Source organism: Chelonia mydas, chromosome 10 (genome assembly GCF_015237465.2).
Source record: "Chelonia mydas isolate rCheMyd1 chromosome 10, rCheMyd1.pri.v2, whole genome shotgun sequence".
Taxonomy (NCBI): Eukaryota; Metazoa; Chordata; order Testudines; family Cheloniidae; genus Chelonia; species Chelonia mydas.
Window position 1 is genome coordinate 45,980,457 of NC_051250.2, and position 22,189 is coordinate 46,002,645.

General features: G+C 53.0%; 1 protein-coding gene across 12 annotated transcripts in view; it reads right to left on the minus strand.

Moving 5' to 3' along the window:
* Positions 1 to 931: 931 nt before the first annotated feature.
* LOC119567174 (myosin-3-like) overlaps positions 932 to 22,189 on the minus strand; it is a 39,191-nt gene continuing 17,933 nt past the window's right edge. For 4 of the 12 annotated variants that reach the window (XM_043524185.1, XM_043524182.1, XM_043524186.1 and 1 more), the window contains 16 exons: positions 21,733 to 21,829; positions 20,861 to 20,931; positions 20,077 to 20,140; positions 18,955 to 19,098; positions 17,711 to 17,790; positions 17,143 to 17,305; positions 16,495 to 16,536; positions 14,782 to 14,913; positions 13,764 to 13,837; positions 11,283 to 11,367; positions 9,780 to 9,945; positions 8,919 to 8,995; positions 5,310 to 5,402; positions 4,354 to 4,500; positions 3,914 to 3,974; positions 932 to 2,943 (listed from right to left, as the gene is read on the minus strand). In XM_043524185.1, coding sequence (XP_043380120.1) covers positions 2,348 to 2,943; positions 3,914 to 3,974; positions 4,354 to 4,500; positions 5,310 to 5,402; positions 8,919 to 8,995; positions 9,780 to 9,945; positions 11,283 to 11,367; positions 13,764 to 13,837; positions 14,782 to 14,913; positions 16,495 to 16,536; positions 17,143 to 17,305; positions 17,711 to 17,790; positions 18,955 to 19,098; positions 20,077 to 20,140; positions 20,861 to 20,931; positions 21,733 to 21,829 — 2,092 coding nt within the window. In that variant the 3' untranslated portion in view covers positions 932 to 2,347. Of the gene's footprint in view, positions 2,944 to 3,913; positions 3,975 to 4,353; positions 4,501 to 5,309; positions 5,403 to 8,918; positions 8,996 to 9,779; positions 9,946 to 11,282; positions 11,368 to 13,763; positions 13,838 to 14,781; positions 14,914 to 16,494; positions 16,537 to 17,142; positions 17,306 to 17,710; positions 17,791 to 18,954; positions 19,099 to 19,303; positions 19,349 to 20,076; positions 20,141 to 20,860; positions 20,932 to 21,732; positions 21,830 to 22,189 lie in introns of all 12 variants that reach the window. The other 8 variants (XM_037910504.2, XM_037910503.2, XM_037910501.2 and 5 more) reach the window with 4 other exon arrangements.

Here is a 22,189-nt window from a genome sequence, read left to right on the forward strand (position 1 = left end):
CCTTTGTGTTTTCCATCCACTTTTCCCCTTTAAATAAATAAAAGGAATTTGTTCTGAAAGTGTATCACTGCCTCCATGATGTCATTTCCTGCCATGCAACTGTATTGATGTCAGAACAATATTAAGGGGGTTTCCTTGGGCTTTTGTTATTAAACTCCCAAGTCTCGGTGGTGAATGGTGCTGTTAAATAATCTGGGTTGTTGGTTGTGTTGAGGGGACGTATATGTACATGGACTGTAGGTGTGTATGTACACACGGAGGAACTGCTGTTGTGTAGCTACAGCACTGCTCTCTCCTTACTGGATTTAGAACTGCTCACCTGTGTGTCATAGGCCCTCTATTATTATGAGTCGCCTTTAACTCCTGTGGCCTGTGCACGGCGTGGGCGTTCCAGCCCTGCCGTCGCTGTGCGGGTTCAAACGGCCATGGTCCCTGGGCTGGTGGAGATGGTGTTCTTGTGTCACATCTGGCCTGCCTGACACAGGCCCATGTTGGCGACCTCGTGAGAAGGGCAGAATGCGGGCGATATTGAAGCTGAGGAGGAACAAGGTGTTTAATTTCCTTCCAGTTGCTGTTGATTTTACACCGAAGGGGCTGAGATGCGGCGGTGACGGGTGGCAGGATAAACCCCTAACAGTGAGCGAATCACAGGGCGCTAAGTGTGAGATGTTCATCGGCAGCGTGTCCCCATCTGGAAAAGGAAGCCAACCCCCCCCCCCATACGCCAAACACTGGGGAGCCTACTTGCACCCTTAGCACAGCAATGGGCTGAACTAGAACTTGGCTCTCTTCCCCCTAGATCTAGAACTCCGGCCCGACTCAAGTAAAAAGGCTTCCTTGCTATTAGCTTCTTGGCCATCTTCCAGTCAGCCTTGATGCCCAGCCTCCTGTCCCTGGGGGCGCAGCAGAAGAACAGTCTGAGGCAGCAGAGCACATTCCAGTCCTTTATGGAAGACAGACACATTATCCACACAGGAAGCAGAATAATGAGGGTGGGGATTCGCTCCCACCCCAGAAATCAGCTGCGGGGACAGCGATCGGTGTCCGATGCCAAGGGGATTTCACAGCAAGCACAGGGCTGCATGGAGGGCTGGGGGAGAGGATCAAGGCCTGCTCTAGAGGGCATCAGGCCTTCACAAAAATCAGATCCATCTGTGACTATGCTGACAATCCTTAGCTGCCCACCACTGAAACCCACCTCCCCGGGAAACCCAAACACTGCCAGTGGGGAACCTGCCCCCTCCACCAACTCTTCTGGCGCTTTGGAAGGGCTGTGGCAGCACAGCAGTGAGCAGTAAGGGAGATCTTGCTTACAATGTAAAAGGTGGGCCCACCGAGTGATCATTGCCTGATGGCTCTGAAGGCAGGGCTGCTAGGGAGAAGGGAACTGGAGGCAGTGAGCTACATGGGCCCGCTCTGCTGCCTGTTCCTCAATGCAGCAGCTGAGCCTGCTTAGCTTGGGGTACTCTGTCTACAGCCGCCTCTCCCTCTGGAGGTTGAGCTGTCCAGGGAAGGAAAAGCAAGCTTCCCATCTCAGGGGAATAGAAGAGGCCCAGCCTATGTAGAAGATCACCTAAAGCTCTGGGCTGGGACCTGGTTGGGCTCTGCTCCTGTGGCACCAAGGCACTTCCTAACTTCAGGGTAAAGCTCGGCTGTGCAGGAGGCAGAGCTGTCTTGGGGGCCAGCCTCAGACTGTGGGATGAACCTAAGGACCGTCACAACCCTCCCCACCTCATGGTCTAGGTGCCAGGCGCACCCCTCTGACTGGCCCTTGCCCATATAAACACAGAGCAGGGGGTATGTTTGCCAACACTCCACGGCACACAGTTCTTCCCCTGGGGAGAAGACGAGCGAAAGCATGAACTATGCATGGCAAAAGTGAGTCAAATCCCTTAACGCATGAGCTGCAGGTGCTCAGATGCTCGGGCAAGGAGGGCAGGGGAAGAACCTGTAGCGTACATCGAACCATTTGCTGCTCACAGACCACGCTGGTGGCTCCCTGCTCCAGGAGGCCCAGGTGTGCGGGGCACTGAGGACCGTTGGACTTAGTTGCCCAACTAGTGCAAGAACAGCCCCTCCCCTGTAATGCCCCCAATCTGAATTCCAACCCAAAGGGTCAGGAGACCACCTTTCCCCGCTGCCAGGGGGAAACAGCCAGTTCCAAGAGAACATGCTATGTTCATTCATTTACCAGCCAGGCTCTACGGCAAACAGCTCAGAGGATAAGGAGAGGGCACAGAGCAGATCATTCAAAGCCACGTGTACCCAGCCATGCAGGATTCATAGATTCCAAGGCCAGAAGGGGGCCGTTGTGATCATCTAGTCTGACCTCAACGGACAGGGTGCTTCAGCTGCCACAGCTTTCCCCTGGGGGCTCCGGGCACATTCTGAATTTAAAGGGCGAGCCCAGTCGTTGTGCCCGAAAGGGTCTCGGCGAGAGCAGCACTGCTCCCTTGGGAGTGTACGAGGACTCCTGGCTGCCAGGCTGACTCCGGGGGCTCACTGGGGAGGAGCGGGCCTCAGGGGAGGATTTGCCAGATGCAGAATTGGAGGCTGGGAGGGGCAGCGTGGAAGGGGGAGGCAGCTTCCCGGTCACAGGATCAGCAGGGAGCTTGCTCAGCGGTAGCACTGGCAGTTCTGACCCTGCCTGGGACCTGGGGGACTGACTGCCACTGCTTTCAGAACTGAAGCAACGCAGCTCGTCTCCTGCCTCAGGCAGCTTGGCTAGGTACAGAGCCGCTCTGCTGTATAGGGGGCAGAGGGAGGAAGCATGGGGATCACCGCCAGACGGAGGTGCAGAGCCTTCACTCCACTGGCTCAGCCCCAACTCCAGCTCCTGCCGGCTGGAGAGCCTAGGAACCAGCAGGTCTGAGTCGCTCCTTTCCTGTCGCTGCTGCTGGAGGCTGCGGATGTCCTGGATTTGCTGCTGAAACCGCAGTTTTGCTGTTAGGAGAAGAGGAAGGAGATTGTCACCGGGCATCAGATGATCAATTCCACTGCAAAGCTCTAGGTGGCAGTTCCTTTCAATGGCCTCAGCAAGGAGTGCTAGACCACTGGGACTAACTCCTGTTGCAATTCCGCTGCAGTCATGGGTTCTCGCAAGGATGGACTGTGCTCTCCCAGTGGAACACCATGAATGGTCAAGCAGAGACCCCCAGTCACCTTTTCCAATCAAAGAGCAGGAAAGGGAGCGGGGAACTCAATGGAATTATAAAGCAAACCAGTTACAGCTGCCAAAGGTAAGGTTGAAATTGCAGAATATGCGTTAAGCTGCAGAACTCACTGCCACAGGATGTTACTAAGGCAAACGGCTGGGTAAATGCTGAAATCTAGTCTATAAAATAGCAGCAGCTGAGGTCACGTATGTTAGGGTAAAAATATCAAAGGCTATTAATGTCCCAGCTCAAACACGCCTTCCCATCATGGCATGATATTGCGCTTGCGCTGTGTGCCCTGGAGGCTGTCCTGCCTTCCTCTGACGCATCCAGAAACTAGATGCAGGATCCTAGACATGGAGGATTGTTGGATTGTTCAGAGACATGGTGATTCCTAACATAGGCCTCAATCTGGAGAGAGATTGTCTCTCTTCATGTAGGCGTTGGGGCCCAGATCCTCAAAGATATTTAGGCTCCTAACTCTCATGGATTTCAATGGGAGTTAGGCCCTTAAACATCTTTGAGGATCTAGTTCTGAGCGACCTCAATTCCCATTAAAACCAGGTGGGATTGAGAGCGCGTGGCATCTCCCAGGATCAGGCCCTAGTCTGCAGAAAGGCCTTGAGCTTTCACTTTTTACTGTTTGTTTTTAAATGAGCAGCCTCCCTCGGTCTCCGCTGGCCCAGCACCCCATTCCCGCTGCCCTGCAGTACAGCTGCAAGCAGCAGCCTGGTGCCGTGGCAATGCCGCCACCCTACCTTTCATCAGGTGTTCGTTCTTTTGCTGCAGTCCCTGGATCTCAGAGGCCATGGCTGAAATCTGGAAACAACGCAGAGCAGCTCTGTTAGAAACCTTGCGGTGGGTATGCTGCCTGGATGGCCCCTTGCACATCTACATATTTTAGTGGGAGGCCATGAAAATGGCAGATTCCATAACAGGCAGACAGAGAATCTGATGCAGAGGGATAAAGGTGTGGAGTAGGATGCACAGAGCGTGGTGGGCTCTTGCAGCACATGGGCCTGGGGATCCTTCCATAATGGTGGATGGCAGAGGAGGAGTTTGCACTGATGCTCAAACTGATTTGCAGCCTCTGGCCCGCTTGATGCTGCCTCAGGAGAGCCAGATCTACAGCTTCCCACTCAGTACCGGGCTTGCCCTTGAGCTGTGGTGCGTTCCCTGGGGCAGGGCAGGGCCATACCATTTCTGTTTTCTCTTGCAGTTGCAGCCTGAGGCTCTGCGCTTCATCGGTGCTGTTGGAGAAGCCCAGATCTCCTGGCATAGGCTGCTGCTTTTCTTTTAGCTCCTGCGGAGGTTTCCCATGCGGCTTGATGGCTCCTCTTGTGTTCTGCAGAAACCACATGAGACCAAAGACGATAGTGGGTTCATGGCAGATACCAGGAGTACCTGCTGGGTTCGTGGCTCATACCTGACAGCCCTTCAGTCAACCGACTCCCACATTCCCAATTGCTGCCTGTGTCCCAACACCCCAAACCAGCACCAGCCTTACTGCAGTCGCCTCCTGGGTGTGAAGATGGGCTGCATGGAGCTGGACTAATGTGGGGCGGGGACAGGGGTAGGCAGTTCTTACCACTTAAGATTTCTTCACCCATTGCTCCACTGAGCGCTTGTCCTTCTGGTCTCTCGACAGCTTCCTATGCCCTGACTGCAGCTGCTGCCTCTGTCTGAACAAGCCCTTGAGCTGTTGGAGCAGCAGAGAGTGAATTTCAGGGGCTCTACGAGCCCCCACTGGCACTGGCCTAAATCTCCAGGTGCAAGAGGCTCTGGACAGTAACTAGGAAGCCTGTTCTACTTTCCATCCATTCTGGGTCCTTGGGATACCCCCACACTTTCCCAAGCTCCTTGTAGCCACCCCTGCCTTCCTGTGCCTTGCTCCAGCTAGCTGGGATATTCCATCCATCCCTGTAATCTCAAATGCCCCATGCAACTTCAGTCAGGGCTTTTGGCTACCTCCCCTCAATGTGAACATGTTCACGCAGCCACATGCCAGAGCCCATGCTCACACAGCTGCTCTGACAGCAGAATTCTGCCTGTGATGGTTCCCTTGCCCCGGAGACCACCTGCCCGCTTCAGAGAAGTGTAAAGACTATGATGAGTCAGAGAGCCCGAGACAAAGCCAAATGCATGGCTTGTTACCTGCTCGGTCACCAGCCGATGCTGCTGTTCCAGGGTTTGGCTCTTTTCCTGGGGGCTCCTTGTGACTTGGTCGGCCGCGCAGTGACTCAGCCTCTGCGGAGAAACAGACCCACATAAGCAGGGCAGAGCAATGAATGGACTCGGATCTCTCGCTCTGTTCTATTTCAGTTCCATCTCCTCGCCCCAGTGGGTGGAGGGGTCAAAAAGGCACCCTGGAGACTGTTCAGGGAAGCCGAACCATCTACAATGCAGGGATTCTGAATGGACGAGTGGTCAGAGCTTAGCCCATTAGGGGCTGTCCCATGTCTCCCTGGAAAGGGCAGTTTCTCTAGATCTCCAAGAAGGTCTCAGAACTGTCCCATCACCATGGTGTTACTAACTTAACGACTATTGTATCATGGTTCTGCTGAGATGCTCCATGCGCAATCAGAGCCCCACTGTGCCTGGCACTGTACTAGAACTGGTCCCTGCCCCAAAGATGTTACAGACCAGCCAGCTAAAGTGCAGGAGAAAAGGAGTGGCATTAGCTATGTTGTACCCATGGGGAACTGAGGCCCAGAAAGGCAGGTTGTGCCTTTACAGCCTGGAGCATTGCTACATCTGGATATCTCATGGGCTAAGCAGTAGGCAAGACTGACCCAGGCTGAGGCTGGGGAGCAGGTGTCTTAAAGAGGGTGCAACTTTGCGAGCTGGCCAGGAGCAACCTGACTGAGTGACATTCTGATAAGGGGATGTGCCCTGCGATGCTTTGTTACCACGCTTAGGGCCAGTTGAGTGATGCAGTCCATGGTGTTTGTATGTCTTGCTGTTGTATCTGACTGTCTTAGGACTCACCTGGCTCCCCGCACCACAGGAGCTGAGTGCCTCCAGAGCCTTCATGTATTATCCTCACACACCCCTGGGGGGCAGCACAGAGCTACCAACCCCATTATACAGATGGGTAGCTGAGGCTCAAAGGCCCAGATCCTCAAAGGTATTTAGGCACCTAACTCCCTTTGGAGAGCTGGACTAGAGAAATTAAGGGCAGGTTTTCAAAGGGATTTAGGCACCTAACAATGCCAATAGGCTTTTGAAAATCCCACTGGGCCCCTAGCTGCATCGGGCACCTAGATCCTTCTGGAAAACTGGCCCTAAGTGACTTGCCCATGGTCCCACAGGGAGACGGAGGCAGAGGGCAGAAATGTACCCATCTCGTCCAAGCCCCAGGCTGGTGCTCTAACCACTACCCAGCCTCTCTGCTTTTCTCTCTGTTTCTGGACCATAGCCAGTAAAATGTTGGTTTGTTTAGGACCAACTCAAGGGGGTGTGGAGCCTAATTTGCAGCATTTACTCCAACCAGAGCGGAGATAGGTCTCATGGGAGACAGGGCAACAATGGGTCTATTTCTCTTTGTCTGCCTTGTCTTTTAGCTTGGTAATACAGTAGCAGAGCAGGCATCTGTGTTTGAAGCCCATGGTCTGAACGGAAACACAGAGGGAACTGGAGTTATGCAAGCAGGGACAGTGGAAGAAGCGCTGTTGGTTGATGTTTTAGGAGAGAAGCTGAATTGGAAGAAAGAATTTGTGTACTTGGGAAGTACGCTGAGTGTAAGGGGACTGCTGGCCCCTCACTGGAACTTAGTGGGGCCTTTTAGAAAGGAGATGGGCTGATGAGAAATCAAGACCCTGAGACTGACAGTCCCCAGGGCCAATGGGGAGAGGCCAATGCTCTAGGTCAGCCTGATTGACAACATATGGAAGCCAATAAGGGAATTGGGAGTGTGGGGTCCCGTCCTCCATGTGAGCTGGAGCTGCCTGCCCAGAGGGGCAGAGCTAAGGAGAGAGCAGGAGCTTGAGGGGCCGGAGGAGCAGCCCAGGAGGCAAAGCTCTAGGGATGTCGAGGCAGAGTGGGGCTGGAGCTGGAGCTCAGGCAGTCTGGTGCTGGGTGCGGTGAGCAGCTGGGGAGAGCGAGGGGGATGCTGGGCAGCGGGCCCAGTGCAGGGAGATGCCCCCAGCCAAGAGGCCCTGCTGGCCAGACTTGGAGAGGGATCGTAACCCTGACGGGGGACTGATGCTGGGAAGAAGGGTCCTGCCACCTAGAGCCTGAAGGTGTGTGGCCCCTGCCAGAGCAAGCGTCCGACCCGCAGCATCCCTGCAGCACAGCCAGGGCCTGGGCATGAGGCCTAGGACGAGAGGAACAGGTTGTGAACTGCCCTGACATTCCAGCCACGGCTGGTTGTGATGTCCCCGTGCTGCAGAACGGGGTGATGTGTTTTCCTTTAACCTTTCCCATTTTTTCCTTATTTTTTAAAAATTGATTGCTGTTTAATAAATTGTATTTGCTTTGAACTCTAGGCAATGATCAGTGGGTCAGGAAAGTGTCCAGTGCAGAGAGAGCACCCCGGAGTGGGGACACCTTAGCCCCCTACCCTAAGTGATCATGATAAGACTGGGGGTAAAGCCTGCCAGGAATCCTGGGCCCAGCCTTGTTGGGGTTATGAGGACTCTGCCACACAGGAGCGTGGAAGGGGACCCCTCTAGGTCAGGCAGGTCTCTGGGTAAAAGGAGTGGGAGTGAGGACTCATCCTTTTGCTAGCTCATTTCACCAGTGTAGTGTATAAGCCAGGAAAGTTCCCCACAATAGCGGGACCATTCCCCTACTTACATTAGTGCCACTGGGGAGAGGGCTGGAGAATTAAAAGAGCAATGTGCATGGGTGGCAGGAGTACTGTGGGATCAGCAATTAAGGCACAAATTGAAATGAGAAGCGTACGCTGTGTGTGTTTGTCCCTGCCTGCTCTCTGGTTTGAAACGATGGGTCTTACGGAGATGGGAGAAAAGAAGATACAGGCAGTAGAAAATAATATACTGAGGAGGATGGCAGGCAGGTGGCAGGTAGACAGTGTGCACATGGAAGAAATTAGGGGGAAGATGAACTTGGGACTGTGAGCGATAGATAGATTGGAAAGTGCATGTTTGTGGTGGGCTGGACATGTGATAGGAACGGGAGAAGAACAGCAAAGAACGCCTGGGAGTAAGAGGATGGCAAGAAAGGGCATGGGAGACTGACAATACGATGGAAAGAAAAGGGCTGGAACTCCAAGACCTATGCCCCAGTGCCATGGATCCGAAGGAGAACTGTGGGCCCTCCACCCCTGTGTAAACGGGACAAGAAGTGAGGAAGCAAAGTGAAGTGAGCTCTTCAGGGCAGGGACTGTTTTCTAGTCTCTGTCCAGCGCCTAGCACAATGGGACCTCACAACCATACTAAAAATACTAAAGGAGCAGCTAGGTGGTTGGATACAAAGTCCTAGGCAAGGCTATGTCTGAGGTCTTTGTGCCCAGAGGGTGCCACCGATGGGCACTGGGGTTGTTGAACACGCCCCTAACTCCCCGACTTTGTTACAGTGAGACACACGGTGCAGATTTGAGGGTCACAACTGAGACGGCACACAGAGCAGCTCTCCACATCCCTGCAGCATCATCCGGCAACCCTGCATTCCCGGTGGGAGCCCTTTGGAGGCAGAACCGGGACAGAAACGGACCCAGAAATGGACTGGGGTTCCTTCAGGGGATGTTAAAACCCCTGCATGAGCTGTGCTGTCCCACAGGGGGCCTCTGCTGTCACTCACCTTGAGGAGCCCCTGCAGGTCACACAGGTAGGTCAAGGCCTGGTCCTCCTGCACCACAGCCCCTTTCTCTGTACAGCCTGGAGCCAAAGCAAACAGTGAAGGAGAGACGGGGTGAGGAAAATGTTATAACAGCAGCTGCAAACATTGAGTCCAGCACTCCTCAGCCAGCAAGTGCCTTTTCCAACCCCACCCCACCCCCCGCCCCAAAAGAGTCTTCCTGTTAACCATCATGTTCAGGTCCAGGGTGCCAATAGAATTAACAGCCAGGAGGGACCATCAGATCATAGAATATCAGGGTTAGAAGGGACCTCAGGAGGTCATCTAGTCCAAACCCCTGCTCAAAGCAGCACCAACCCCCAATTTTTGCCCCACATCCCTAAATGGCCCCCTCAAGGATTGAGCTCACAACCCTGGGTTTAGCAGGCCAGTGCTAACATCTAGTCTGAGCTATCATCTAGTCTGACCTCCTGCATGGGCCAGGCCAGAGAATTTCACCCAGCTCCCCCTAGATTAAGCCCAAGACTTCAGTCAAAAGTATTTCAGTCCTCTGGAAACTGAACTGTTGGGCCAAAGGGAGAGAACAGGAGGGACCAAGATGCCACCACTGCCCCTGCAGAGAGCAGCTGAGCAAGTCAAACCAGCAGAGGACATTAGACTCGGGGTGACCATGTAGGGAAGGCAGAAAGAATGGATCAGCAGGTGACGGTCACCACACTTGTGTAAGAAGGAACTCAGAGTCCAGTTAGTGATTCTCCAGCACCTGCCATCAGGGATCTCCAGGCCCTCTGCAAATGCTGACGAACTGAGCCTCCTAACCTCCGTGAGTCAGAGCAGCTTTCATTTACAGGGAGAAGCCCTTACTTTGAATCATCTTGTTCAGCTGGGCTAGAAAGGCATCACACCGGGAGCACTTTCCCTGGGAGTGACTGTCACGGCTCTGCCTGAGGCCCCAGCTCTGTACTTCTGTGGGGCCGGATGCCTGGTGGCGTCGGTGGGCGTCGTCTCTCAGGACCTCCACTTCTGCCAGCTAGTCAGGATGCAAAGGGGAGGTCAGACAGGAGCATTTAAATGTGTGACCTGCGCATGGGCCAATCACTGAGACAGCCACAGACTGTCCAGGATTTCCAGTGGGACAGAGGCTCTGACCTAAGGGATAGCATAGCCTATTGGGACGGGAGAGCGACGGCCTCTGTCCATAGGTATAGCACAGGCAGCAGCCGCACCAGCTTTCCTCCACCACACTGCAAATGTGCCTCTCTCTTGACCTAGTGGAAGCCCCACAAGGAGGAGTGTGGAGTTCAGTTCCCGTGGCCCATTTGATCCTTGTCCTCTGTCCTGCGACTGCCAGCAGGGATTGCACTAATGCTGGCTGTGGGGGTGCGGTTTTAAATGCAGACACCTCCATCCCCTAGGAGCCAGGCCAAAACCCCAATCTCCTTTCATGGTGGCTGCCAACCTGCCACCAGCTTTTAAGAGCCCAAGGAGCGGGGCTGGATTTGAACCAGTGGCTCCACAGCTCAGCCTCAGTCTCCTGAGCCATCCAGACCCCCGCGATAACATCCCACATCATCCTCGCTCTTCATCGGCAGCATTCACTCCAGCCTGCTAGATGTTGGGAGGGGATGGTGAGTGCAGAGAGCATTTCCATGGCTTCATAGCCACCGTCAGTGCTAATTAGCTCTCTTGCTTCACACTACCAACCACTCCCCAGCCTGTCCTAGTATCCTCCCCCCAACCACTCCCCAGCCTGCCTGGGTATCCTCCCCTGTCCATCCTCTCCATGTAACAAGTAGTAGCAGCCGGAGCGTGTGAGGGGAAAATGTAAATTAGGGCAGCTAGACAATTTGGATTAACTTGCCCAGGGATGTCATGGAGATAGGGGCAGACTAGAGGAGACATAGGCCTAGGACACACCTGTGCAGCTGCACAAAGGATAGTCTCTGGCACAAGAGGTTCTCTCCTGCCCTGTCCTCTCTGATCATCCCAAGAGCTTCACGCAATGGCCACAATGTTTCAGAGGATTGAGGTTATGAACAGATTTCTCGAGTGTGCTGTTCAGAATCAGCCACGTGTTCTTGGGTGCACATTGGCTGCTGGATTCTTTTGGAAATCTGGCCCCACCTGTGGGGGCCAAGCACTCGAAAATCCGACCTGCCACGGAGTCCTCTGGAAAGTCCTAGCCATAGTGTGACGCTGTTGTGCAGATGGGGCAAGATGGAGCTGGAAAGGAAGATCTGGCCCTATCTGTGTTACGATCACAGTACGAATTTAGTGACACCCCCCACACAAAAATCATACGAGCCTTTCCTTGGAGTGCCCTTGCATGGAGCGGGGACACGGATGCACAGCTTTCTCAGGCGTTACCTTCAGCTCTAATGAAGAGGCTTGAATCTCCAGCTTGTTTTTTTCCATCTCACTTGCTTGTCGAAGGTGCCTCAACGCCTGCTCTCTGTGGACACAAGTCCCTGCTTTAGTGAAACTGCCTGTTTTCTGGAATAGCCTCCACCCCCCGGTCCACCCACTGTTGCAGCATCTTTTATGTTGCAGAGTCTGTAACCAGGGGCCTGGAGGTCTGTCCGATCTCGAGAGGCTCCAGCCGCATGTAACTCATGCTGCTCTTGTCGCAGCTCCACACGGTCCCATAAGGCTTCATGGCTCAAGAGCATTGAGCAGAGCCCCAAGCAGGGAGTTCAAGATGCTATAAGGGGTGGGCTCCTCCCATTGGTAACCAACCTGCTCCCTGTTAAACAGAGGTGGGTGACATGAGCCCATGCACATGCAGGGCCAGACTACTGTGTAGGTAGCGAGGGAGGATGAGGAAGCACACACGAGACTGTGCTCGCGGGGTCAGATTGTGCCCCAGAGATCAGTGCACAGAAGGACTCTCCATGCACAGGTCCTGTGAGCAACGGGAAAACATCAGCCACTCCTTGCAGCAGCATCCCTGCTCTATCCCTCAACCCAGGCAGGGCATGTGGAGAGGGATGGGCGGACAGGGGTGGAACTGGTGCTCCCCTTGGAAACCTACAGGGATTATGCAGGAGAGGTAGTCCAGCCTGAGGCCCCCCAGGCTAGAGGGGGTCTCCATTATAGGGAAGTGCTGGCAGTGCAGCTCTCCCAGGAGCAGAGAAAGCTGAAGTGTCCTGGAGCCAGTGGAGAGACATAAGGGCCTTTAGCAGATCCCTAAGGAGCCCCACCCCCACTAAGGGTGGAGAGAGAAGCCTGATGGAAAAGTCAGGATAACACTTTGTGAGGTTTCAGAGTAGCAGCCATGTTAGTCTGTATTCGCAAAAAGAAAAGGAGTCCCTGTGGCACCTTAGAGACTAACCAATTTATTTGAGCATAAGCTTTTGTGAGCTACAGCTCACTTCATCGGATGTGTTCATCCAAAAGAATACAGCTCACTTCATTGTGAGGGGCAGCTTGCAGGGAAAGCCCATCCCTGCCCATCTCCCATGGTTTTCCCCACTGCACGGCATGACCCAGGCCAGTACAAGGAGCTAGCGCCATGGCCGACACTATCCTCTCCCAAAGTGGCAGAGCCTAGTTTGCTCCTCCCCCTCTCCCTGGCCGATCCCACTCCCAACATGGGGCCGTAGCTCCATGCCATCCAGCCCTCAGCCTGGCTCTTCTGGCTGAAAGGGGCCCTATCAGTCTAGTTCCAAGGGCTCCCATCAGTTCCCTTCTGCTCTGGAAGACCTGGGGCCCAGCTCCACCCCAGCGCAGCAGTTAAGCTCTGCAGGGACACACTGGCTCTCAGTTGCTCTCCCAGCATAGGGCTTCCATGTGGGGAGCCTGCCAGAACCCGCCTGTGGCAGCCTTCACGCCATGGTGGAAGGGCTTGCTTTATAACTAGGTTTTTAACAAACCACTCTCCTGGCACAGGATGGGCTCCTGGGCCTGGATAGATGACTCATCCGCAGCTACCTATGTTATCGCTGTACTACAGATGGCTCGGGATCCCGCTGTGCTGACCCCAGCTGGTGAACACCTTAGGGATATGGCCCAGCTCCAGCTTTTGGCTGGTGGGTCTAGAGAGAACTTGCCTCCTGAGCCAGGAGTGCCTCTCATGCTCCTGATGCTTGGCGTTCCCAGGGCTGACTGTGGGGCAGGCTGTCCTGGCCTCAATGCTGGCTGCCACACATTGCGGCATCTAGGAAGTTTCTGGCACATGCCCAAGAGGAACGTTTCCCTTTAATAACTAGTGCAATCCCTCTCTCTGGTGGCTGGAGCGGGGTTCGACGCAGCTGAGACAACCGTTTGCTAGAGATGGGTCTGAACCAAAACTCTCGACCCAAACTGCCCCCCTCTTCCAGAATGCTGGACCCAGATCTCTCTGTACGTCACCATCTCTGGCACTGGGCCCCCTCTGCTGCTGCTGCTATAAATGAGGTGACTACAGCAGCCAGGCAGAGGCACAGAAATGCCCCCCTGAAAAGCAATAAACTGTTTCTTTCCCACGTGCATCTCCAGTTTCCACATGGGGGTGGTGTGTCCCCTGGGAACTTCCCAAAGGCTAGTGGAGCAGAGCTTTGGTCTACCTGGAGACATGTTAGAAGGGACAGGTCTACTGGATTTGCACTCACCACCTCATCACATTGCAGGTCAATGGCTGTTCTATTCACAGACACAGGGGCAGGCTCATTCCCGGTGCAACTCCACTGGAGTCTCCGGAGTTACACCAGGGATGATTCTGGCGCATACCTTTTAAAGTTACATGGCGGGGGAGTTGTGCCATGCAGTGGAGACAGCGCAGCCTCCCCTGGGATTTCCCTGGTGGGGGCGGCATATGAAGCACCCAGAGCTCAGTACTGCCCTAGGACTGAATCCCTGCTAGCTCCGTACCTCTCCGCCAGCTGGTGCTCCAGAGAGGCGACAAGTTGTTCCAGTCTCAGCTTCTCTGAGCTGCATTCAGTGTACTGGCAATAGACAGAGGATGCAGGTTAGCATTACTCAGTGAAGTCACCTAGTTCATCATCAGCCACACCTGCTCTCTGCTAGCTACTTACGCAAGGGCTATTTGAGTTACCCCAGATGAGCAGCTAGCCCAGACAAGCCCTCTGATATTGTCGCTGGTGTTCCTTATTCACAGACAGTACAATGGCTGGTTCTGGGCTGTATTCTTATCCCAGGGAGTCACCCCCTGCCTGACACCAGAGTAGGAAGGGCTCTTTGCTGGTCAATCTAATTTGCTGATGTTCAAGAGAGGGGGGTAGGCAGCTCAGACTGGGGTTGAGGTAGATCTCCAGAAACAGCCAGGGACTAATCCAGCCACCTGCCAGGCATGTGCAGTGAACTCTGGGGAACCACTAAGGGAGCTGATCCAACCAACGGACACATACTGGCACAGAAACACACACCGCTTTGAGATGAGTCCGTCTGAGGGGAGAGGCAGCCTGGTTCCACTGACAGGGAATTGGCCTGGGACTCGAGAGACCACGCTGGTCAATGGAGTGACCACGTGCAAATCACTTCCCTTCCCATGCCATCCTTTGGTTTGTCTATTCTGACTGGGTGCTCTTTAGATCAGGGGAAGTCTCACTCTGGCTGTGTCTACACTGCAATGGGGAGGTGTAATTGCAGCCTGTGTACAATCCTGATCAGTTAAGAACTAGGGCAGCCTGTGCCATCACCCATGCTGCCAAGGGTACACTGCTATTTTTAGTGAGTGGCTCCATCCAAGCTAGAGCAGGTATGCTGCAATCACACCTGCTGATTGCAGGGTAGACATATCCTCTGTGTTGGTACAGTGCCTAGCACTACTGGGCCTTGATCTCAGCTGGGGCCTCTAAGTGCTCCTGGAATCAAATAATAGTGTAATAACCCGGCATGTCTCTGCAGGATGTTCAGACAAGTTTGGTACCTGGCTCCTGGCCGATTCTAACTCCAGGTGTTGTTCTTCCAGCGCCGTATCACGTGTTTTCAGCATGTCCCAAACCTTCTGCAGCTCTTCTCGGACCAGCGCTAACTCTGTGTCTACTTCCTCCAGGGAGGCCTGAAGCATGAGAGAGAAAAATCGGCATGAGTCTCCTCTGCCAATAAGCTGTGCAGGAGGAGCAGAGAGTCAGACGCCATTAGGGGGTATTCCATTTCCAAGCACATTTATGAAAGCGCTTCCAGATACGACAGTGATGGGTGCTTTAGAAATGGATGTAATATAAAACCAGCCGCATTCCCTGATCTCAAGATACAGGCTGTTCTAGCCAAGGTCACGCAGCACACCAGATCAGCAGATCCTACACCAGCCCCAGCTATGGGATGCAACCAGCTTCAGGTGTTAGCCTACAGATGTCCACATAAGCCAGCGTGAGCCTATGGAGTATTGTCAAACTCCACAGCCATGCCGGGGCTAATCCATGGCCGAGTGACAGTTTGAATGCGTCACCTCAGTTCTCAACAATACTCATTATATGGCAACACCGAGGAGAAGTGATGCCAGTGGAAGATGAGGGTGGGTATCTCACCCACTCCCTGTCCATGGGTCCTGACACAGTGCCAGGCATAGACCAGCCATGGAATTCATGTCCAAGCAAAACCTTTGACCCTCTTAGAACTCTTCCAAAAGTTCCCAGGACTGAGTCAGAGACCTGCCCAAATGTACTGGATAGCTCCAAGGCCTTGATCGTACAATGAGATCTCCTGGGCCTGCATGCCGCTCTCTTGGAAGGTCAGAGTCCAAAATGCTCAACCAAATAGTGGCCTAAAAGTTGGTCAGGTGGGAAGGAAGCTGTGTGCCACATGGAATAACACTCAGACCCTTGAAATGCAGCGTATTCCTTACAGAGAGAAGTGGATGCAGCGTGTTCTCTGATCGAGCCCCACTATCAAGGCTTTCTGCATGTTTCCTGGCTTGTTTGGGAAACACAGAAGGGCTCTACACTGCGTGTGATTATTATGGCCAGTGTCACCATGTTCTTGGCTTAGCAGCAACTATATTCATTTAATAATAATTTCCATTTATTTCAACACCTTCCATTCCCCAGGACCCTGCCATTCTTCCCCATTGGAGAGGAAGGGTCGCCCAGTAGTTAGGGCACTAGCCCAGGACTTGAAAGAGTTGGGTTAAATTCCTTATTCTAGCATAGACCTTCTGGTGTGACCCTGGGCACATCACTCAGCCTCTCTGCGCCCCAGCTGTACAACGGGGTAATAGCACTGCCCTACCACATGGGGGGGGCTGGGAAGAGCAATACCTTGAAGATGACAAGGTGCTCAGAGACCACAGTACTGAGGAGCAGATAAGAACCTCAAGCCGTGCACCACATTTCTGCCAGACTCACAGAGCAAAACAGGGGCTTGTTTATTTCAGACTAAGGAAAACAACAAACCAAGGACAAAGCGCTCCAGGGCCAGATCCTCAGCTGGTGTAAATCTACGCAACTCCGCTGGCTTTAAATCAAGCATGTGCATAAGTGCTTCGTTCAGCTGTGGCATCAGACCCCTAGAACTGGCTGCTCTGAGAGGCTGCAGGCCACCCCTGCCAAGATGGGTTACTGAACGCCACTGGCACGGCTGCAGTTGTACCTTGTACCAAGTCACTCTAACAGTGTAAAGACGTCAGGGTGTATCCTCTCACCTTGATGTCTCCTGGCTGCTTTAGTTTCAGTTCTTCTAATTCCTAGCAGTAAAAGAAAGGAGATTTAGCCTCCCTGCCCATTCTCTTCCTAGGCACCCTCCTCATGCTGTTCCCAGGCCTGCCTGCAGAGTCTTTCTTCTCCAGGAAGATGGGTGGTTGGTTTTCATGTGTCCTCATCTCTTGGCATCCCCCGCAGAAATGCACATATTCATTCCCACCATGCCCTGAGGCTGGCCCCCTCCTGGTACATCCCCACAGTGGGGGGATCTCTGTATTTCCTTTGTGTAACTATCATCTGCCAAGTGTCTCAGTCCTGGTTTCCTGTCATTGGGCTCTGCAGAACCCCCTGAACCCCATAGTTAGGAGAAGTTCCTTAGCCGCATGGGAACAGAGTGTGCTCTCCATTAGCCAGTATGAGCCCAGAGCAACTCCACTATCCGTGGATTCACCCTGGCATAACAGTAGAATCTGGCCCACAGACTCTTCCCAAGGAGGCACTCATCAGCAGGAAGGGACCAAAGAGAAGGTATCACACTCCATGATACCCATCCTGTCCTCTGGAGAGCACTCTGGGATTCCTACCCTCCCCCTCCTTCACCTCCTATGTCTCTACACACAACAGCTGTAAAGTACACATCCAGCCTGCACCTCTCTCAGAGTCCAGATCAGCTCCTCCTTTTCCTGTTGGGATGCAGTCTCCCTCTGGAGCTTCCGCTTCAGGCTCTCCACCTCAGACAGGTCCCCTGAGGCCATCAAGCCCTGAGGGCTCTCCATGGCCAACGGTTCTCCTTGAGGACTAGAAATCTGAGAACTGAGATACAAAGCAGATGCCGTTCACCATCAGTGGACATGATCTGCATTTCAGCAGAGTCCCTGGAAGGACCTTCACTCTGCTCTACAGCATTGTCTAGGGTGTCCTCCAACGCCCCCAGGGGCTGCGATCATCACTTTAAGAGCCCACATGCAGATAAAAGTCTGATCCATGTTCACTTTCCTTCCAGGTCTCCCTTTTCCTGTTCCCCTTTTCAAGCAGCAGGATGGCCATCCTGCAAGGCTGGCCATTGGTAACATACAGCCTGGAGAATGGGGTGAGTAAGGTGGATAGCACAGAGACAGTCAGACATGCTGCTGGATATGTGGCATAGTGAATATGGGTATGTCAGGGCAGCATGCAGGATGGGACTGATGGACTTTCAGGAGACAGACGGACACTCACCTTCCTGGAGAGGACACGGGACAATCCATCTCTAAGCCAGATGTTGCTGTGGTATTGGAGGTTGCTGGGAACTTGATCTGCTGGAAAATACACACAGAGATGTCATCTAGGCAACAGCAGCTCAGACCTGTTGCTCCCTGGCACACAGCTCGCACCTTGTCCTCTGCAAAGAGGTGGCTGAATCTGGACTCCTGCTGCAGCAGAAGTACATCATCATCACCTCCCAGACAGTGATGCCAATGCCCCACTGCTCCCCAGTGGGGTTGGTCAGTATCACTAACCCCAGTTTACCGAAAAGGAAACTGAGGCACAAAGAGGTGCCGCAACTTGGCCACAGTCACAGAGCAAGTCAGCAAATGAGCCAGGAACAGAACCCAGGTCTCCTGCCTGTTGGGGTTGTGTTTTAGCCACAAGCCCTGGCTTCTTGGCTACTATTGTTCAGTATCTGTTAATTCTTCAGGTGTGTTCTGAGGTTATTTGCAGCTCACAGCTAGAGCCAGACTGGACAGGGACACTGCAGGGTCCAATTTCCATTGCATTTCTATTCCAGACAATCACTCCCAGGAAGTGGTTAAAGCCCTGATCTTGCATCAGGATCTGCTATCACAGGCCTGTGCAGTCAGCGGGGGCATGAAGATCTGCAACTATGGAGTCTATTGCAGGATTGGGGCCTAAGTCAGACAGGGTCTGATATACTAGCACGTGTACCATTGCCCTCTACCGGGGAAGGAAGGGTTGGCACATCTGTAACAGTCCTTTCTACCAACTGAATGAACAGTGTTATCTCTTTAGCTTAACAGACAGAGGCTTCTGTAGTCAGAGTGGCAAGGACTGAGTTTGAATCCTGTTACTGTCACCTGGCTGGTAGCTAAGCAGAGAGTTCTACCAGGGTGCAGCCAAAATTCAAAGCACAGATGTGTACACACTCTGCACGGCTCCAATACAAACACTGAACAGAACAGGTGGAAAAGCAACCGTGGTCACGAGATACTAAGGTTCTAGGCCAGATCAGAGACAAAGCCGGATCAGCCCCATGTGGGCTGGATGCTGTAAGGGCTGAGGAGCACAATTAAAATGCAGGGTATTTAAATGTACAATGAAATCGCTATGGAGTCACCATCATGTCGCTTGAGCATTAGGGAAGTTGCAGCACCAAGCAATAGAAAATAGCTCAGTAGAGATCATGGCACAGATGTGGGTACAACACGCAGCCCTGCTCTGGAGACACCTAGAACGGTACCGACCTCATGTGGGGGAGTAGCACTGTCCCAGCGCCTGGACTGCAGCAGCTGCACTTTGCCATTCAGAGCCTGACTGCGGCTCTTTTCCAGCTCCAGCTCCTGCTTACAGGCGTCCAGTTCAATCCGCAGAACGGAAGCGCCGTCCAGCTGCCAGAGGGGGAAGAAAGCAAGATGTGTATGAACCTTCCCGATGCCCGCCCGCCCTGAAAGCCATGCTTGGTGGGACACCAGTGCGCGCGGATCACAGCAGCATGGCTGGCCCCTGGATAACGGGCAATTGTTACAACACACCAGGCAGATCTCAAGGCTGGAAAAGAATAGATGGGGGACCAGAGCCAAGGAAGGAACTCACCCTTTTGTGTCCACCGCATTCCCCACTGCCAGTGTGCTCTGAGGGCTGGGGAGTAGAATTATGATACAGAAGTTTACACAAACATTTCAGTCACTGGTTATTTAGGTCATAAGCTCTTTGGGGGCAGGATCTCTTTGGTTCTGTGTTAGTACAGTGCCTATCCCAATGGGGTCCTGGGCCATGGCTGGGGCTCCTTGGCACCCCAATTTAATAATAAATGGAAATACTTTGCTGTAGTTTAGAGACTGGCAGACTGTAGAGAAATCCAACCCAAGGCAGAATCTCACTCAAAATACCTTTGGAAAAGGAAAGTCAAGGTGGGGGAGGAATGAGCTAAGATGGAGGCCAAGGGGGTTCCACACCATAACAAAAGCACCACCTCCATCTGCTCTTAAGATGTGACAGTGGGACCCCTAAAGGGCAGATGTTGCGGAGAGTACAGGAGCCTGAGTATCCACAAGGATGCCATTCCTGGAGGGGAAGACCTAGTCCACTAAAGAATCACCTGAAAGTCCATCCATCATGCCAGGGTATCATGAGAGCCAGCACTAAGAGAGGGTGCTCCAGGTGGACTGAGGGTAGAAATAACATGTGAATGCATGGCCTAATTGTAATGTATCCCTGTAGCAGAGTCAGATCCCAGAAGGAGATATTTCCCTGGGTTTCTAGGGAGCAGAAAAGATTTCCACCAGGCTCCCAAGACTGTAACTGAAACCATCATACATCCCTGCCGCAAATCGGGCACATGGAGATAGGAACAAAGCCATTCCTACCTTCAGCTTCCTGATCTCGGACTTCATCTCAGCTTTTTCATTCTCCAGCCTCTTTATCCTGTCGCTAACAAGAAACAAATGCAGGGAACCCAGTTATTTTCCAGAGAAACCAGAGATTTCCACAATGGGGCCTGGCTCCCTGGAAGCCAATCTGAGAAAAGGACGGACGAAACCAAGAAGTAAACCAATAAATCTCCAGTGTCATAAACAGGATCTTAGCCCCAGTTTTTTTGATTTGTCAATAGCAACCCAATGGAATTTTGCTGCTGAATTCAGTGGTTCAGGAGAGTCAACATTTCACACATTACAGCTGGGGATAGATTGCTACTTGTGTGCCAATTAATAAGAGACTGTCCTAAACCATGGCACAGGATCCTTAAAAGAAAGTCTGGTCAACTCTGTGAGCACCAGGATCCAAAGTCAGCAACTCCATGATCAGCAGAGTTACATAGGGAATGAATTAGGTCTGCAGGAGCCTGGAAAAGAGGCAGATGCCTACATTGACTAGACAGCCCATCATCACCCTACACTACTTCGGGCCTGGTGGGTAATATTGAGGGACCCAAGATCTCTCATTGTTAGAGTCTTCCTATGGTTTTATACAACAGGGAAGTCCTGGCTTGTAACTGCCTCCAACTGGATGGCGGATGAGCCATTCAATTAACAAGAACAGCTGTTCCCTACTGTCTTCCAGGCAAGAAATCTCCCTCCTGTCACCTGCCAGTGACTTCCCAGCCAGTCAATCTAGTAGTTCTGTAGCATGACAGGAGAAGCAAGAACTCACTGGGTTTCCTGGATCTCTTTGTAAAGGGCCTCTTGTTCTGAAGTCCTCTCTGAGCCTGATCCCGGTAGAGACTGGAAGGAACAAATATAAGAGGTTTTTCAAGTAACTTGAGGTGTTGGCTTCCCTCATCCCCGATCTGGCACCTTCCCCACCTTAACAAACCCACCTACCCCCATAGGAACTGCCTCCCTTGTGTGTGTTTGGGGGGTGGGTGGCACATGGAGAGCTAGGATCTATCACAGTGAGTCCATAATGTCCTTTGCTTGGTTCCATCTTTGTTATCAACCAATCATTCACCTCCCCAGAACCCACCAGCCCCCAGGCTTGAAACTGGCCAGAACAGCAGCTTGTATTTAACCAAAGACCTCTTTCATTCCCTCCAGTGGTACTGAGGCTGAACCCTGGCTTGTGGAGCTGCCCTGAACAGCCATTGACCTGTTTTGCTATGATTGAGTCAGATGCTAAAGAAAGTATGAACCGGGACGTGCCAGGGCTTCAGCCAGAACTCTGCTCACTCATTCCAGCCTGCTCTGATAATGGCTGTGATTTACATCCCCGGATCAAGTGGTGAGATATGATACTGTATGCAGCTTACAGCAGGGAGATGAAAATAAAAGGGAGGCAGGGGTTGACTGGTGTCTCTGCAGCACTGTGGGCACCCAGGTGTACCACTGGACACTGTGTTCAGGACAGGGGAGATGAGAGGGAGAGAGAGGAGCAGAGCAACTGGCCATTAGGTGAGGGTCTCTGGGCTGGGCTATGCAGGGAGTCAGACTGGATGATCAGAATGATCCCTTCTGGCCTTCAGATCAATGTGTCTAGGAGTTCTCCCCGGAGGAGGAAAAGGGCGCATACATCTCTCTGTTGCTTACTGTGTTTGTAGCCAGCTCTTGCTGTAGCTGCAGCAGCTGGGTGGCCTGTTGCTGCTCCCTCAGCTGTCTCATTAAGTCTCCATTTTCTTCCTTCAGGCTAGGGGATAAAAAGGGTTGTAAATTTACACTAGGGGTGAGACTTTCAAAATGCCTGACAGGACTCAGGAGCACAAATCCCATTGACTTTGCCCGTGATGTGTGCTCCTAAGTCACTTAGGGGCTTTGGAAAGTCCCACAAAGAGCACCACGGCTCTCCTCTCGGAGCCTGGACTCAGCTGGGTTCAGTGGCTTGCAGGGGCCCAAATCTCCATTGTCCTGAGCCTTGGGGAGTCGTTCACTCCTGTGCAAAGTGAGGGCAAAGGGTCAAACACTGCCCGATCAGAATGGTGCAGCACACCCACACCATAGTGCCAGGCAGCAGTGGATCATCCCCCTAGGGGTAGGGACCCCACTGCCC